The 19,181-nt window shown below is 39.3% G+C and overlaps 1 protein-coding gene across 1 annotated transcript; it reads left to right on the forward strand.

Annotated features, from left to right (window-relative positions):
• Window positions 1–5,955: 5,955 nt before the first annotated feature.
• slitrk5b (SLIT and NTRK-like family, member 5b) lies at window positions 5,956–8,610 on the forward strand (the record flags this gene model as incomplete). The annotated part of the gene is made up of 1 exon (XM_079170496.1): window positions 5,956–8,610. The coding sequence occupies exon 1, from the start codon at window positions 6,007–6,009 to the stop codon at window positions 8,608–8,610; it is 2,604 nt and encodes an 867-aa protein (XP_079026622.1). The 5' UTR covers window positions 5,956–6,006.
• Between the last annotated feature and the right edge of the window lie 10,571 nt (window positions 8,611–19,181).

Below are 19,181 nucleotides of genomic sequence, written 5' to 3' on the forward strand. Positions count from 1 at the left end.
AAGACTTTCTCTTAGTCCCATCAGACATAAGCAGGAACTGTGAAGATAGCCCCCTGGTTTCACACAGAGAATGTGTATTTTCAAGGGGTGGCTATTTTCATCCATGTGAGGCAACATTATTTTATCCTTCCTGTCATAGTGTTTTGAAAATAATTAAACTCTAATTAATCGGTGTTATGTGTTTTTCTCCACAACCAAATCAACTTTCAACTGCTCTTTTGCTTCAATATAATATGTGTGACAGAAAGAAAATAAATACACAGAATTTATTATCAAATTAAGAGAAAATATTTGCCCCGAGCTGTGCAACTAGTGTATGACAGACTTCGGAAAAAAATGACACTCTAAAAAGAAACTACAATGCACTACAGTTGAACAATCAGGCCATTAACTTCAAACGAAAAATTGTCACGCTGAGCTGTAAATCAGAGCATCAAGATTTGCACAAGGCCTTTAATTAGGTGACAGTTTTTGGCGCTGATCCATCCTCGCTGAATTAGTGAATCTGTGAGTTTTTGTTTGACATGTACTCGGATCAAATTAGTTTAGAATTAATTCCACCTGCGAATCATTACATTTTGCCACATCCTACTGACAGCAAGGAATAACAAAGGACGGAGAACCGGAGGTTAACTAGACAAATGTCTTTCCTGAGTCAGCAGTGACACCTTGAGGTTTGAGGTAAAATTACATATCTTTTTTTAGATTGCTTTATTTGTTTCAGGTTAAATGAAAGAAAATTGCCCAATCATATAATTCTAACAACAACAGATAGCGAAACTGTAAAAAAAAGAAAATAATATTAATGAAAAAGATGCAAAGAAACAACAACAGATCAGTCATTTGATATGTTTTTTGTTCAAATACATATGTTTCATGTTCTGTTGGAGTTGGAGTGCAACACTCTCTAAATGGAAGAAACTGCAAGCAATTTCACTCTAGTTACTTCTTACTGTAAACAGTCAAACCCAAGGATACCAAATAGCTTTTCCACTTTCACCATGACTGTTGGTAATAATTGTTTCCTGGTTCTTGTTGACCACTAGTCACCTCCAACAGACACAGCTCTCATATTCTTCAGGCCACACACCTCAACTGCTCACAAGGTTAAGCCAGTTAAAAGACATCCGGTTTTTCTTCTGTCAATTTCTAATCCTGCGAGTGCAATTTCTTTTGACCTGACCTGTGATAAACACCTGTGCTTTTTTTTCCTCGTTATTCTCTTTCCAACCTACTATGAAGCAATACAGCTCCAGAATAGGCTGACTTGTCATTGCAAACTATAATATAGACAAATCAGACATTTGAGTTCAGTGATTTAACAAAGATGTATGAGTATGATGTCGTGATGTTTTCAATTCAGGGGGGGTAATGAGAAGAACTGTGTCCACGAGTATTGCTGCTCATACATAAGGGCACATCAGAATGATATCGTCATTAACCAGCAGCTACTCTCAGTGACAATCCTCACTTTGTATCTCCCTTTCGGATTTTGTATTTCTTAAATTTGACCAACAGGTGGTGCCACAGTATTTTGCATAAAAACAAAGACTCTGACTCAGTTTCTTTTTCAGAGCAGTGGTGCCCACGCTGGGATTCATGGACCACCAGCTGTCCTTAAAACATTTCGAGAGGTCTTAGTCAAAATGTTGGCGAGCTACAGGTTATTAACTGTAAATATTGAAAGACTTAAGCATTTCCACTCACATCCTGAACAGGCAGTAAAACATAAAATGTCTTTGAGCGTCCATCGGGCATCCACAGTTAGATGAGTATCTATTGATAGGCCCTTTGATATAAAAATGTTATGATTTTGAGTCAGCAAAATGATGGCTACTATGAAATAAGAAAAACGTTATAGTACCCACAAGGGAACGTTTAAGTGCCACCGCAGCAGGGCAGTATACTAAAAAGCTGAGAAATATTATAAGTTATAAAAAGTATATACTAATATACAAATACAACGAATACATTTTATTATATTAAGGTGAACAAGAAACGTAATCAAGTTGCACTTGTCCTTTGTCGTGAAGTGTATCTGCATTATACTACATTAATCTCTCAATGGGCTTTAGGCTAACAGCAACACTTTCTGACTCAGCTTTCTCAGAGGACAAGGAAACACCCGTACACAACTTTTGTGATTTGGTAAAAATAATAGACCACAGGAGCACTAATTCAAAGAGAGATCATACTCCTTAGCTGAGTGTGTAGGAGCTGTTGTGGGAAAATGGCAATTATAAAAAAAACACCGGGAAGTCCTCGAAAGGTAAAATGTACGCTCTTCACAAAGTGTGAAGGTTTTTATAGGAAAAAGTGTTTAAAATACTAATTTAGATCAACAACATGAACAAAGTGCATTTGAATGATAACAAGTTGTAAAAGTAAAAGCTGAATTTATGTTCGACCAGATATGATAAAAATACTTCAAAAACGTTCAGGTTAATAATGTTTTTTAAGGTCTGTTGAGGATAGCGGAGATTGCAGAGCCTCGTGGCAGCAGAGATGAAAAACATGTTGTAGTGTGCCTTTATTTATGGAGCTGCCTGCCAGAGGAGTAGCTGCCCATGGGCACTTAAGGATCCACGCGGGGGGTGGGAAGTGTCATCCATGATGGCTGATAATGTGGCCATCATTTTTTTCTCCCCCACCTCCTCGAGGGAGACCAGAGATACTCTGGGAGCATGTTCTCAGACTTCCTGCTGTTAGATTTCTTGTAACCAAAGATGTTTTTCATGCTCCTACAAACTCGCTCACATTATTCTGCTGCAGTCTGTCCTCAGTCTTCCTCCTGTAACAGTTTCTGCCCTCCCTGATCTTCCTCTTCTGCTTTTTCTGTACCCACCTCTGTTCTTCTTTGTCCCTGACATAAAAGACCTCTTTCTGTCATTCAGTAGAGGCTTTAGTTCACGGGGGACCCAAAACTTGTTGGAGAAACACTGCACCTCTCGATGGACACAGTGTTTTCAAAGATTACGCATGAGTGTGTCAGGGAGTCTGCAATGTCACTTCCTTTGAAGCGGCCTCTCAAAGCCTCATCTGGCCATCTCCTCACTATCTTCGTGGTCACAGGTTGTTTCAATACCAGGGACTTCTACCCAGGCCTACAGTTTTAAATGCAAGTACAATTAATGGTGATTAAAATACTATTTTCTTTCTTTTTCCAAATTGCATAAATTTAATTTAGACCACTTTTCACAGGACCAGAAGCTTTAGAGTGTCCTCTGTGGAGACTAAAACTCAGATAATACTATGACAATACCAGGAGATAAAAGCCTTGCATAATGTGTTGACACAATACTCTGTGTTGTCTAGTTGTGTTGCAGTTTAACATCACTTCTGATGCATCAAAGGCTTCTGAGAGCCCTGACAGTAATGTTCCTGGGAGACAAAAGCAGAGAAGTTCATTGGGATGCGGCGTGTTTTTCTATACTCCAGCTGGACACAGATGACAAAGTGCGACGCACCATCTGTAAGGAACATACATCACAGGCGCTACCCATCATCCCCTGTGGCACAGTTCCAACTCCATTTGTGTATTTCTGACCTTGGAGCACATAATTGTTAGTCATCATCATTTTCTTCCAGTCATTTGTGATGCTGATTTATTTCCGTGCGCCTGTGCATGTGTGTGTGGCTAAGTGTGTGTCTGAAGAGTAGCTGTCTTCTGCTCCCAGTTGGTGAAGATTATGTTCAGTGTCGTGGAAGACTTGGAGAGATGAGGCTCATATCATGGATCGCCTGCGGGTGCCTCACGTTCCTGCTGACATTGTAACCATGGATGAACAACAGGGATTATCAAACTGCAGAGAGATACAAAATGTGAAGGTCCTCAAAATGCAAAGACACAAAATCCACAGTTGAAAGAATATTTCAATAAAATAAAAGAATAAAAAACTGACTTCTCCAATTCAAATATTTGTGACGACAGCTATTTTGCTCCAGCTGCACAATTTGCTTATCATATTGCAACAAACATGAATGCTAATTTATGCAGAAATAGTGGAGTAATGCTGGGGTTCAGCTAATGCTGAGGGTCTAGCCCAATGCGCAGCGTAAACCTCCAAGGGCTAACGAGAAAGGAACAGGCACAAATGAATTGCATGCAGGCTGAATACAGCCTTCATACTCTTTAGTATGAGCCACAGGCAGTGTCCCTGATGTGCTTGCTCTCCTCCCATGTGAGCAAGAGCCAAGTGGGGAGGATGATGATGGATATAGCTCCACGAGGACACAGCGATATACAAAACAATTCTTGACATGTTTCCACATGAGTGCTACCGCATCAGGTTGAGACTGACATGACAGGTATTTGCTTTACCTTGTGCTCTATCACTAAACAGACACAAACATTCCTATATGCAACATGTGCCACCAGTTCGGATGATCTGATAAATGAAAATGAGAGAATTACACACACACATTTGCTATCGCTATATGCCAGATGCCAGTTGAAAACAAACTAATACTAGGTTTGACTCATAATTTACAGGCAAATATTGCACCATTTCAAGAGTATTACTTCTAATTTGCAAGCTTTCTGATAGAACGGGGGAGGAGGTGGAGGAAGGTTATCAATACACATCCTACCATGGCAAAGCCTTCATGTGTTTATGCATTAGGCAGTGGATGCCATTATTATTATTATGATTTAAAGAGCTGAAATGGGATCCGTGTGACAGTTCATTCAAGGGTTAGCAGGTACCTGGATATTTTTTGACAGAACCATAAAACTCAACAGCACCTGACCTCTGACTGTCAAAAGTGATATAAGCACCTGCAGGGCACCTTATGCACTGAGACTGTGGTGAGATTTCCAAAAATAGCAGCTGGGATGTAAATAAACTGATCTGCCAGTGGGAATATGGGAGCGTAATCAATTCCTTTAAATAGAGAACAATATCTTCTTTGTTTTTCACCACCAAGCGACCTAACATTACATGATTGACAGATTATGAACAACTGATGCAATTTGACAATCTGGTGACAGTTTGGTTTCCAGGATGAATAACGTTTAGACCGCCGTGCACCGGTGAATTATTGATATTTTTTGGGACATATTTTCTGTAGGTAGGTCAACATCTTTTGGGGGGATATATCTCGATGCTCCACTGAGCTGATTCTTTGTGCTTGAAATTACTTGACATCCTCCCGACCACAGAGTCAGCGCGCGTGCTTGCGTGCGTGAGCGTCCACGGAGAGAGAGAGAGAGAGAGAGAGAGAGAGAGAGAGAGAGAGAGAGAGAGAGAGAGAGAGAGAGAGAGAGTGAGCGTGAAAGAGGGCGAATAAGCAACTTTGTTACCGGGCATAGCTGTGTCTCCTCCGGCACCGCGTGGTAAGAGAGAAGCATTTGGCAGATATGGTTGATCAGCGTTTCTTTCATCCTCCGCGGTGCGTTTAAGGCGACGAACGCACTCGCACTGAATAGATCCTGTTTCCTCTTTCGTTTTGACGGATTAAAAATAAAAGATGCGCTGAAATTCCCAAACGAGCCTACATCTTCATCAGCGTGCGTGAGGTATGTAGCTATTTCCACCAGGAGTTAAGACAGCAATTATGCTGGTTGTCTTGTGTCTAACAAGGCGTGAACTATGATGCAGAATCTCAGCTAACCTTTAATTTGCATGTCTTTAAATTAAAACCAGCATTTAATTGCATGTTGATAATAAGCAAATGCGATGCGGCTTCCCCTCACAGCGGATTTAGACCATTGTTTTGCGCTCATCTCTTGCTTTGACCTTGCTTCTTTGTTATTTACATAGCTTGAAGGAGTTGCTTTATATCCTGCTTTGTTTGAGAAATTTTAAAATCAGCAGCCACAAAGATAGAAGTTACCCCTGGGTAACAGCAAATGAGCCTTTGACTCATGCAGGCTACAGCTTGTTGTGTGGAAGTTGCTTTCATTGCAGTCTGCCTGTTTTACATCACCATGTATGTCTTTTATTTCTAGATGACATTGAGGATACCTTAGCGGGACTGTGAGCTCGGCCAACATTTTGCAGGAAAATGCATCTTTGGATTTCATATGTTTTGCTAAGTGCAATAACAGTGTGTACTGTTGAGATGTTGGGCAGTTATGGAGAAATATGCCAAAGACTGTGTGCCTGTGAGGAGAGAGAAGGGATACTCACAGTGAGCTGTGAAAACAGAGGAGTTGTAAGTCTCTCAGACATAAGTCCAGTGCACTTCTCCCAGTATCATCTGCTGCTTACAGGGAATCTTTTGAAAAAGCTATCTGCCAATGATTTTGTTGAGTACAAAGGACTTACAATATTACACCTGGGAAATAATGACATATCTGAGGTTGAAGCAGGAGCTTTTAATGGACTTCAGGGATTGAAACGATTGCATCTCAACAATAACAAAATTGATGTCTTGAAGGAAGAGTTTTTCTTTGGCCTTGGAAGTCTGGAATATCTACAAGTTGATTATAATTATATAACTCACGTGGCCCCTAATGCCTTGAGCAGACTTCGAAATCTGGAGGTCCTGATTCTCAATGACAACTTAATATCTAGTCTGCCGGTGAACATTTTCCAGTATGTACCATTGACTCATCTGGATTTAAGGGGGAATCAGCTCAAAGTGCTTCCCTACTCAGGTCTGCTGGAGCACATGAACAGTGTGGTGGAGTTACAGCTGGAGGAGAACCCTTGGAACTGTTCGTGTGAGCTGATTGCTCTTAAAACCTGGCTCGAGAGCATATCATACTCGGCTTTAGTCGGCGATGTTGTATGTGAGTTCCCTTTCCGGCTTCATGGGAGAGATCTTGATGAGGTTTCAAAACAGGAGTTGTGCCCAAGGAGAGCCATTGCTGAATATGAGATGCCACCCCTGCCACATTTGAGCACCGAAGCATACCATAGGACCATGCCAGCTGTTGTCACAGCCTCCTTCACCTCATCTGGGATTGCTCGGTCCTCATCAAGACCCACTAAGGGACCTCGCCAGTCAGGCAAATTGAAATCAAGGCCCACTGCTCGCATCCCATCGAATAAACCGCAAAATTATGGGCAAATTATTTCATATCAAACCAAGTCCCCCGTGCCTATAGATTGCCCAACTGCCTGCACCTGCAATCTTCAAATTTCAGACCTCGGCCTGAATGTGAACTGCCAGGAGAGAAAGATTGAACATATCTCTGACTTAAATCCCAAACCTTACAATCCCAAAAAGATGTATCTAACAGGGAATTATATCCCAGTGGTGCGTCGATCCGATTTTATCGAAGCGACTGGGTTGGATTTGCTTCATCTTGGTAACAATCGAGTATCTCGCATACATGACCGCGCTTTTGGCGATTTGACACATCTAAGAAGACTATACCTGAATGGGAATTTGATTGACCATCTAACAGCTGACATGTTTTATGGACTGGAGACTCTACAGTTCTTATATTTAGAATACAACGTCATTAAAGAGGTTGGTTCTGACACCTTTCAGCACGTACCCAAACTTCAGCTTCTTTTTCTGAACAATAACCTCTTGAAAACTTTACCCGTGGGAACATTTAATAGCCTGACATTAGCCAGGCTAAATCTTCGCAACAACCATTTGCGATATCTTCCGGTCAGCGGCGTGCTAGATCAGCTTACAGCACTGGTGCAAGTCGATTTGTTTGAGAATCCCTGGGATTGCTCTTGTAGCATACTGGAGTTAAAGATGTGGCTGGAGCAGCTTAGCACAGGCACAGTTGTAAACAATGTAATTTGTGGTTCACCCAAAAGGCTTGCTGGGGAGGATATGAGATACATTAAGACAACTAATTTTTGCCCTAATAACTCAGTTATACTTGCCTCCATCATCCCACCCTCTGAAGAATCTTTCCCTGGCAGCACTATCACCATAGAAACATCCTTGGACTCTGACGCACAATACAGCGCCATTCCTCTATCTGTGATGATTCTTGCCCTTCTCCTCATGTTCATTGTGTCTGTGTTTGTGGCTGCAGGATTGTTCGTGGTAATGAAAAAGCGACATCAAAAGAATCAAAACGAGCACAATAACTCCATGAATGCTTGCATTAGCTCTCTCAACGTGGAATATGGCCTTTACAAAAAGGGTTCCATTCCCAAAGTCAGAACATCTGCTGGACATGTATATGAGTACATCCCACCTCCCACAGACACGGCATGCAGAACCACTGCCCAAACCCCGACGGACAGCAAATCAGTGGATGGATTTAGAGACTTTGATGAGTTGAGCGGCGCTTTTCTGGGTAACTCGGATGAAGAGGCAGCCAGTAATGTTATAAGCTCGGAATACAGTGTCACCACTCCAGAGCCTCTTAACAAGCCCTCCACCCCTCACCACGATGACCAGTGTTACTATAGAGATGTACTGGAGCCCGACAAGCACACATGCTACAGCAATACGTTACCATGCAGGCATGCGGCTCATTCATCAAGTCAGTATGCCTCAGACTTTGATGCCAGGCATCAATACGTGCACCCAGATAGAATACAACAGACAATCCTCTATTGTACATCACCAAGTACTGTATATGTGGAGCCCAACAGGAGTGAGTACTGGGAACTAAAAGCAAAGCTTCATATTGATCCCGATTACCTTGAGGTTCTTGAAAAACGAACAACATTTACACAGTTTTAAGAGACTTTACCCGTGGACGGTCAAAGTGGATGCATTGATGCAATGTATTCATTTTTATCAGGAATCAGACCATGTTTAGAAAAACAGGCAGCACTATGTTATCACCTTTATTTGTACAATGGCTTGTGAGCTACAGTATGCATTTCTGGGAATCATGTGTCACAGGATTGACTAATAAAAGGGAGCGCTACTCGTTTTAAAGTAGCACTTATCCCTTTACCCCCATGGTGTCTAACAGTTTGGTTTAAATTTGTTAATATGACCAAGCAACCATTAATTTGTGGCTCTCATGACTCATCCCTACATAAAATACATCCTGGAGCTGTTTCATCGACAAATATGTGAGACTGAGTTTAGACTCTCAAATTAGCTGCATTTCATGAGTGTTAATGTGTGAAGATGATATGTTGTTATCCCCAAATAAACCAGGTTTTTGTTACAATTATATGCATAGCTCCCAGTTTCTGTCAAACTTATTCAAGACGAAACTCACACATGAGATTAAATCAAATTTATGCTGTAAGTAGATTCATGTGTAACATTCATTTGACCTGCGTTTAGGTGTTGACAATAGTCACAGGAGTTAGGAAATTGTGCTCCTGTGAAAAATGGAGTTGGACACGGTACGGAGGCAGTTTTTCCTCCAGTATGCACGGTTCCGGGATAATAATATTAAATGCATGAGATCATAAACCAAATTCCAATGTAATATCTCAAATTACAGATTATGAGGCCAGTGAATCTGTGCTTTCTTGTTTGCAGATGTGGGGGGAGTATAATTAATGTATCCTAAAAATAAACTGAACAGATCTAATCGGTGGTATTCCCTCAGAGCCCCCCCAGCTCTAAACCAACTGCATTTGTTTGTTATGTGTGACATGTTGAGTTAAATATCAATGTATTGCAACTTCACTCAGAAACATTGTAACTAAAAGATTATAGTCACAGCGGTATTCAGATGAATTGTAACTGAAAGAAAATTAGCTCTAAAGGTCTTTATCATATTTCACAAATATGCATTTTCTGACAAACATACAGCTTGAAAACACACTTGGTAAAAATGTATCAACTTTTCACAAAAATGAGCTCATACTATATCCAAAGTTTGATACTTAGGAGTACGTCAAAGCACATGTGTTTTATTGTACCCTTACAACCTTTTCTCTTTATTATGTGTCTGCGAACACAGAAATTGTCTTCCAGTTACAATGTATTTGAGTAGATTTGCAATACAGTAAGAGTCTAGTATATCTCCATAAACTTCTGTTTGAAATTCATACGAATTTCAGTCAAATCTGTTGGCCTCGGGCCCGTATAAGTATAAAACATATTTGAAATGACTGCATATTTTGATACGAACAAATATTTCTTTTCTTTCTTTTTTTCTTTTCTTAAAAATGCACTATTGACTTCTACAGGTCACCAATGATGTCACTTTCTGAAATGCACAGTATGGTAACACGTGCAAATAGCCATAGAAGTAGGATTGATAACTGTATACATAAAAGTACCACATGTTAAACAATCTTGCACTATGCATAGATGTAGAGAATACTTAGACAATCTGTATAAAATGCCAACAGCTCATCCTCTCAGCCACCAACCAACGCTCGTAAATGTGATATTTAATAATATCACATCCCATAAATGTTTATTTAAAATTTAAAACACATGAATATTCAAAAGGTACTCTTGTACCACTTTTTGGATAATTCATTTTTTATAAAACTTTATTTATTTTTAATTACATGTGTTTTAGGGGAATCCTGAGCGGATTTCTGTGTATTACTTCACAAAGAAAAAACAGCCACTCTTTATTTGGCATTGTTTGTTTTCATCTGTTTGGTGCAGGGTCGCATAACATCTGGCGATTTGACTGATGAGTCTCCTTTTCTCTCTTTATAAGGAGAGGATTGATGGAAAGTGCAACAAATGTGTGTAACAAATGCGTCAAGGTTTGCAAGAGCTTTATAGATAGAAAAGCACAACAAACGAATGCTTGGGTGGATAGAGTCGTCTTTATGCATATAAAATGTTCTATGCTAAAGAAATCGAAGCACATCATCCAGTCATAATGCAGTCAAACTAATTTCTGGGTCAATAGTATAAGCCCAGAAATCTGACTTTCCCTGAGAGTTTATTACACAGAGTAAATTCACATCATAAGCAGTATTATGCACTGGACCTGTCATCTTAACTCAGCTAATTAGAGGACATGGTGTATCTGGACCCTGTCGGCATGTCACCATGCATTACACTGCAGCATTAGTCATGCTGTTTATCAAGTATACAGTCTTGGTTGGTTGCCTTTCACTTCTTCAGAATCTTTTTGTGATTATTTTGTCACTTGACCTGTGTCTGCTCTTTGGAAATGCATCAGAACCAATGACATGAAATCTACACAGTGCTGCATGATGTAAACCTGCACAGGGTTGTACTTTGTTTCATGTAGGATTTGTTTTTATTAATATATTGCTGTGAAGTTAGTGGTGAAAACACTGTAAACCTGCACAGACAGACCAACACATGTTTTTATTGTGAGCAGTGTTGTTTCAGTTCTCAAAATAATAGTTATTTTTTAAATGTGTAGTCGATTTTGTGCAACCAAACTAATGCAACAGAAATATCGTCTTTTGGCAGTGTATTTGGAGGAAAATCCACAAAAAACTTTAAACATTTTATTTGTCATGATGTTTCTTTCAATTTGTGAGAATCTTGCAAAATCAAATGTGTAATGGAACACTGTATATAACTGACATTTGTAATATGTTTTGCTCTTTCTGCTTTTTGTAATCAATGACCAAATGTCGATATTTGTCACATGTGAATCTACAAATACTGATAATGCAAACATATGTGAAATTGAAATGTGACTGTCCTGTATACGTATGCAAACGTTATATTTGCAAAGAAGAAGAGATCCATTTAGTGTCTTATTCTTATGCAGAAGTTTTTATGTTTGCTTCTCTTTGTTTTGTTTTGTTTTCATGAAATTGTGTTTTTTTTATGTCAACCTCTGATTTGTAAATAGAACACTTCATCAGCATTTCCATGCAAACTTGCATTGACTCTGAAAAGCAAAAACCTGGTCTCTTATTGCAGAAACACAGTACAACTAGGAATATGTGGGGTAAATATATCTACAGTGTGCTGTGTCTTTAGTTGTTAGCTGATGAATAAAAGATTTGCATTCATTTGGTATACCCTTGTTTCTGTGTTCCCTTCACCTTCTAAACCATGGTGTGTGAAGTAAATGTCATAGTGCACAGGGAGGACCGTTCTGAAAATGCTGCACAAAACCCCATTGGTATTTTTTTAAAACATTACTAAAATTACAATATCCAATTCAAATCTTCAGATCAAGCCATTGTGATGGTTTCAACTAGGCAAATGGGAAATAAAGAAAAGGTCTGTGTTGCATAATAAATATTGAGATGGCATAGTTAGTACTGTGTGGTGCCTCAGTACCACCCAAAGACATTTTGACTAACAACTCAAATGATCAATTCTCTCATGTATAAATGAAATGATTATCTGGTGCCTAAAGCGTCACAACAGCTGCACAAATAGTAGCAGAACAGGCCTAGGGCTGTATTACAAAATGCACTTTTGCCAAATATGAGTTTCTTGTACACTATTGAATTAAAAATGTTTGTTCTTGAGCATCTCATGGCAACAGAGGATGTATTTGTTGTGTCAATCCTGATGTGCATGAAGCTAGAATAAAGTAAATAAGTGACCTTACTGTAACTGTGCATCACGCACACATCTGTGTGCACATGCACGCAGACACTTGCAGATAAACTATATTCTTTGCAGACATAGCGGTATCCATGGAAACATCCAATTACCTGACACAGAAAAACAATTGGATGTACTACACTGACAACTGTCAACTCATTTGTAACTCAGCCCTGATATTTATGCAATTACTCTTTGTTGCATGTCTTTGAATTGGACACATTGAAAGACTGAAGCTGGCATGAAATACATTGCCCCGCATTGTATTTTGGTGTGACTGACAGGATCTGTCAGAAAAAATGACCGTATTAATAAGACAACAAACCACACTGGATCACCTTTTGACTCAATGTTTGTCAGATTGATGGTGTTATGTTGCTTAGCTGCTTGAAGACCCCAATTCAGCTAGGGAGAGGGAAATTAGGGCAGATCTACATTATGTAAGCTTGAAGAGATGTGTCAGGCAGTGTGAAGACAGCATATGACTGTAAGCATTCACCAAAGGAAAAATCTTTACTATAGCTTACATCAGGCGAGCAAACACAGTAGAAATACCACTGACTCAAAACCTCCTTGATATGTCTTTATTTCTTTTATAGCGGAATCTCACATCTGGCAACATATGTATGTCTTCCAGTTGTTAGTCTCAGACTGTGTTTCTGTCCCTGAAGCTTTTTCAGTCTTCTGTTTCCATGTGCGGCAATGCTCCGTCTCTCTCTTTCTCACTGTGCATGTGTTTGAATGTGTGTGTATGAATGTGTTTGAGAGTGTGTGTGTGTGTGTGTGTGTGTGTGTGCATATATTATTGACTCAGAGTGTATTCATGCTTGCCTCAAGGACTTCAGCCAACCAATGTGGCAATACCTTTTTCCTCTTTTTATCGTCTTCATGGTTTTTGTTTCAAAATCCCTCATACCTACAGCTCTCCAGCAAAGTAAACGGCTTCAGCAATAATTTATGAATCACAGTTTGAACATAAACTGACATTTATCAGTGTCTAGTGTGCTTGTATATTCTGTATGTCAGGGTAAGGTCCATCGTGTTATATTGATTCGAAGAGAAATTTCATGCTGTTGGGTTAGAGCGGTATTTACAAAACCCAAAGGAGGGGGATTTGGATTCGGGATGTGCGAAACTTTACTAGTATATTTTCAACAACTGGAAACAGTATGTGTGAGACACAGTAATATTTATGAGGGCTTATCCAGGCTTATGACTGCCAACGTGAGAAAAGTGACAAAATCCCTCTTCATCCTCCCATTTATGGTACTATACACTAAACATGAGAATGATATTTCACACCAAGAGAAAAAGAAAATCTTTGGCGCAAGGTGAAATAAAATGTTGTGTTGTGAATACAGTGAATTGATGTTCATAAGAGGCTTTCAAAGCTATTGAGTGCTCTGTATTAGACATTAGGCTGTATGCGTGATACCATTCTTTGAGATTTCCTGCCAGTATTCAGACAATTATTAATATTCCCCCTATTCAAAATGATCCACTCTGAATAAAATGTTGTCCCTCCTTCAGTTAGCAGCACACTGTGCAGCTCGTGTGCTGCACTGCAGAGTCTCTCATCTTGCATTAACCTCTGTCCAAGCCTGATATCCATCCACTTTTTATCAGCCCATTTTCCTTATGGCTCTTCAGCACATCAAGGGCATGTCCTTCTCTGTATCTTGGCCTGAAGTGTCAATATAACTGCAATAACAGACTGGCCCGCTTTAGCCTGTAATTTATAGTGCCAACAAACAGGCCTCGATGGACTACCCCATTTGTGATTATGTGTGACTTTACACCGCAACACTAAATCTGTTTCTTGTCTCACGGCAAGTTTATTTATAAATGCGGCAGAGCAGGGTGATCCACTATGGCAGTGTCTCCTCCTGATTTGAAAAAGATGTGACCTGAAAGGGCCCTGTTTGTGTTTCCTCAGAGAGGGAGAGACACAAATCTCACAATAAAAAAAAAGAAGCCCTGCCAGAACAATAATGGTATACTCAAGATCAGTGACAGTAAGAGGGGCATGATTCTCTTCAGAAGCAATGGCAACTGACCAATTTGAACAAAAACCGTTGGGAAAGTTTTTACATTTAAGTTTAGAATGTAGGATTATTCTAATACAATCGCACTGTGCCTTAAACACATCGCTAAAACAATTTATAGTCATATGCTGCATTATTTCATACAATATTTTCTTGGAAGTGTAAAAATTGCACACACCAACATAAATGTGACTTGGCTGTGAAGCATTTGAATCAAGTGCTATGTAGTGTGAGTGTAGTATTACAGATTGCTCATGTGCTGTGGCAGCATGAATTTAAATGAAGCTATTGCTGCACTGTTGCACATTTCCTTCTCCTCTTTGCTGGCCATGTCATAAAACCGAACCGACAGCTGGAGCAAGCCAACTAACCGCTCATCTTCAAATGTTCAAATGTTCAGTTTGTTTTGACAAGTAGCATTTAATCTGATCAAACGTTTCTATGATGGGAAAGACTTGTTACGGTGCGCATTCCTGTAACGTCTTTCCTATTGAGTTTGTGAAGGGCGTACTTATAAGGAAAGACAAATTATTGTGCTGAGTTCATGTAACGTCAGTCCCACATTTTCTCTAATAGGTTGATATTAAATCCGTAGTTGTGCTAGTTGTGGTTTATCTCCGATGAATGGTGAGTGGATATGATGCCAGCGAAGTATAGAAAAAGGTGTAATGTACAAAGTGTAAGGGTGCACTACACTGCAGCATTTTAAGAAAATCTGTAATTTGATGATTTCTGAGGCATTTCTTTCTTTTAAAGATTGGGAGAAAATGCATAATTTCTTAATAGTCTTGTCATGTTTGAATATAACTTAAGCTCTTAGGCAATATGAGTGAAAGCCATACGACATTTGGAAAATGCCTTATTTTCGCACAGCGTCAGACAAATGATGCGACACCTACTGAGCTGATAAGGATTTGGTATCTTTGCTCAAGGACACTGCAGCAGAACAGACACTTAGGGCGACTGGGGAACCTACAGTGACCCTCGTCACCTCACATGCTTTCTGCATTTTGTTCTGTAACTTAAGCGCACAGGACATGGCTTATAAAACTACAACATAAACCCCGACATGTCAGGCACAGGCGACTGTCCACTTACAGTAAATCAGCATTCTCCTAAAGCTCACTCATAGCAATCATTTTAATACCTCTTAGTTACTCTTCTGTTTTTGTATTTTTCTTACTGTTTAACCACAAGGTTCAGTGCATCTCAGATACCCAGAGAGAAATATTTGTGTTGTACACAGCGTTGTCTACAAACTAGTAGAACAACTTTTCTCTCTAGTTGGTGGCAACTCAGACACTATTATATTTAAACTTGAAGATAACTTTTTAAGCAGTATATAGTTCAAGGCATAGCGAGACTTTTATACTCAGCTCTCGTGACAAGCTGAGGGTGCGCAATGGTTCCTGAAAGCACTTTTCCGTGTTTCTGTCTCTCTTTGCTGTGAGTATCCTTGTGGGATTTACAACAAGCTGCAATGAATCCAGACAGATGGCAAGGTGGGGGTGTTGAGTAACCATCTTCTGAACCCCAGGGAACACTGCCATATACAAGCTGTCAAACAAATGTCTTCACCCAGCTTTATTTGTTGTTATAATATAATGAGATCCTGACTTTGACTTTCATTTTCACAATTGTTCAGATGTCCAAAAGAACTGCGATCGCAGCGTTAAAACCACATTCTTGGTTCTCGTTACAAAGTTTATGCATACACTTCCTTATTAATTATATTATTGTTGTGCCAACAGCATCTTCTATGAATGCATTAGGGCAACGAGGCCATCATGAATTTACATAAAGTGAAGTAGCAAATAGGTCATGAATATCATTAAAATTTAGAAAGCAGCACTTCAAAGAGTGGTAACTCTATGCCTCAGCATTTGACCATCTATCTCCTCATTAACTACACTGGAAAGCATTATTTGCTGGTGGCAAGTGCATCAAAACAGTTCTTTCAAGTTCCTCCTTGTGTTAAGTATTGTGCAACTACACAATTCCTCACAAGCCAAAAGACTGAGAAGACCTGCTAGCATGTGTCAGCTCTGGTAATACCGAGGAAGCTCATAGCAATTTATGTAAGACACTACTTCAGTTTTTCACTGTTGACTGGATAATTGACAGGCTATTGTTGGTTAACTGCCAAGATTTCCCAGATTTCCCAAAAGACATGTCAAATGTGTCCAGCCAACCGCTTAAAGACTTCAACAGTTTTGACAAGGATTGTTTTTACTTTTCTACAAACAATAACATATGCCTTTGAATTATTTGAAAGATGTCATGGTAAAATATATATATATATTCTTTTAAGAGTAAAAAGCTATTTTAAACTCCACAGTCTTATACAGTATCTCGCTAAACCTTATATTAGTAATATACCAACAGGCCTGTGAATGTCAATCATGCAGGAGTACTTGAAAGCCAATGAACATATACTGACATTAAGCAATTATTTGTTGAACATTTGATAACAGTCAACTGGAAATATCTAGCAGATAATCTTTTACAAACAATTTAACAGGTAATACACTTGAATGTCTACAGATACCTTATACATTGTGACGGTGGACTTTCAAATCAAATTGAATCGTTGACAGATTTGCTTTTGACCGTTCTCCGCTTTTGGAACTCAGTAAACGAGAACTTGACTCTGACTGTCTTAATGTCGTTCCTTTGAGTTCAAATCTTTTGTGCGTCCGAGCCAATACATTTTAAGACATCTATTCAATTTACGACTGTTAACACACCCCCCATTTTCTGCTATGCATTGTCTTTCTGACGGTCGTTCGGTCCACCACTTAGGTCCAGGCTGAAATATCTCAACAACGACTGCATGTGTTGTTGCATACATTTTATTCAGACAAATCAATTACATTGGTGATTCCCTGACTGGTCCTGCAACGGCACCGGAAGTTCAAACCTTTCACTTATCTGGTAAAATATATCAGCATCTACTTGATGGATTGGCAGAACATTTTATACAAACATTCACGGTCTCTTGACTATGAATCGGAATGATTTTGATTATCTGCAGACTTTTTCCTCTTGGGGCATCATGAGGTTCACAATTGTGGTTTTAAGTTAAATGTGTGATGCATTAAGTTTTGTAAACTAGCGAATGTTCGTGTGCTTAAATATAACACTAAGATTGTGAAAAATGCTAAACATTATACCTGCTGAACATCAGCATGTTGGCATTGTCATAGAGTTGCCATGTTAGCCTTATTTAGCTTCAACACTGCTGTGCCAAAGAACAGCCTCACATAGCTACAAGCATGACTTAGTCTTCTTCCGTCATGCATTATTTAAACAGTATAAATGCTGAATGATATTGTTACCTGTGATCAAATAAAGATTGTGTCATTGTCATGCTAGAACGTGGCACCACAAATCCTTTCTAACCAATATTTTAATAATATATCTAAGAACAAAGAAGGGATATGAATGAAGTACTGGAATACATCTAAGTTCACGAACAAAACAAAAAAGTGCTGTGCTTTTACTGAACACAAAGCTAATGTCATAGAGCTGAGGTTAGCACAAAAATGCTTCAGAACACATCCAAAGAGAGGACCGACAATCCCTGATGAATCTTGAACACAGCTGTATCTGCTGCAGTCTGCAGCATCAGCTACAGCAACTCAGGTGATTGCAGTCCCTACACATTCTATCGCTCTACAAAACAACAAGCCATTTACATATAGCCTAGTTGAAACATTGTGATGGCCTAAACGGCCCCTCTGGAAAGCTTGAAAAGATATATTTGCATTTATTTTGTAACACGACAGCCACCTGCTGCAGCTGAGCTCTGCGACTGTGAGGAACCTCCTCAGAGCTATTTTGGGTTGATACTAAATGTGACTCCTCTGCATAGCAAGCTAAAGAAAAGGTAAGGAGGAAGGAGATGAGCGTAAAGATAATAACTCTTTAACAATGAGTGATACAACACAACCTCCACACTGGTTTGCAATATGAAACTCATAAGAATGTAGGATGAATTATTCAAAGCCACTTTTTGAGATTTCACAATGTCTGTTAATAATTCATCACATATCCTGCATATTTGAAAATACCTGAGTTTGTTTGGTGGTTTACATGCATATTTATAGTTTCTTTTAATTCGAAAATTCTGAATTTAAGCAATCCTTCAAAGAAAGAAAAACAAAACATGTTTTCAAAAATAGAATTAGACTTGTGTCTTATATGTCTTGCAATGAAATACTCCAGACGTTTCAAAGATAGCAATGGATTCAAGATGATGAACTGGTACGAACGGATTACACCACATTTCCTCCCCTTTAATCAAAGTGTTGATTGTGATCTTGATGGGTTCTTTTACCCACCGGGAGGATTCTTCCACCGGTTATAAACGCAGTTAAACACGTCACCTATAGCCACTGGCTACCACATCAAAGCAACATCCACTCACAGGAAAACAGTCAAGCAGGGAAGAGGTTGGTTGCTATAGCAACTTATAATTTCTTATACTTGTATGGTGTCATACAATTTTATTATCAGGACAGAAGCATATTAACTACATTAATCAACCAAAGCACCTTGCCCGTACAGCAACAACACCTGCTGAGATGATTGCAGCTTTTGTTTATGGACAGACAGTGTAATAAAACATAAATGTACTGTGCATTAGCTGTACATTTTTTATTAGACTGTCCAGTGTGGTTCAGTTCAGATTATCACATTTTGAACATGGGATTTTGTCATGCATGTAGATATAAATTACATGTCCTTCTCTCCCTCCCAGGAGACATTTCTATGGCACAGGAG

This window comes from Pholis gunnellus (assembly GCF_910591455.1).
Source record: "Pholis gunnellus genome assembly, chromosome: 12".
Classification (NCBI taxonomy): domain Eukaryota; kingdom Metazoa; phylum Chordata; class Actinopteri; order Perciformes; family Pholidae; genus Pholis; species Pholis gunnellus.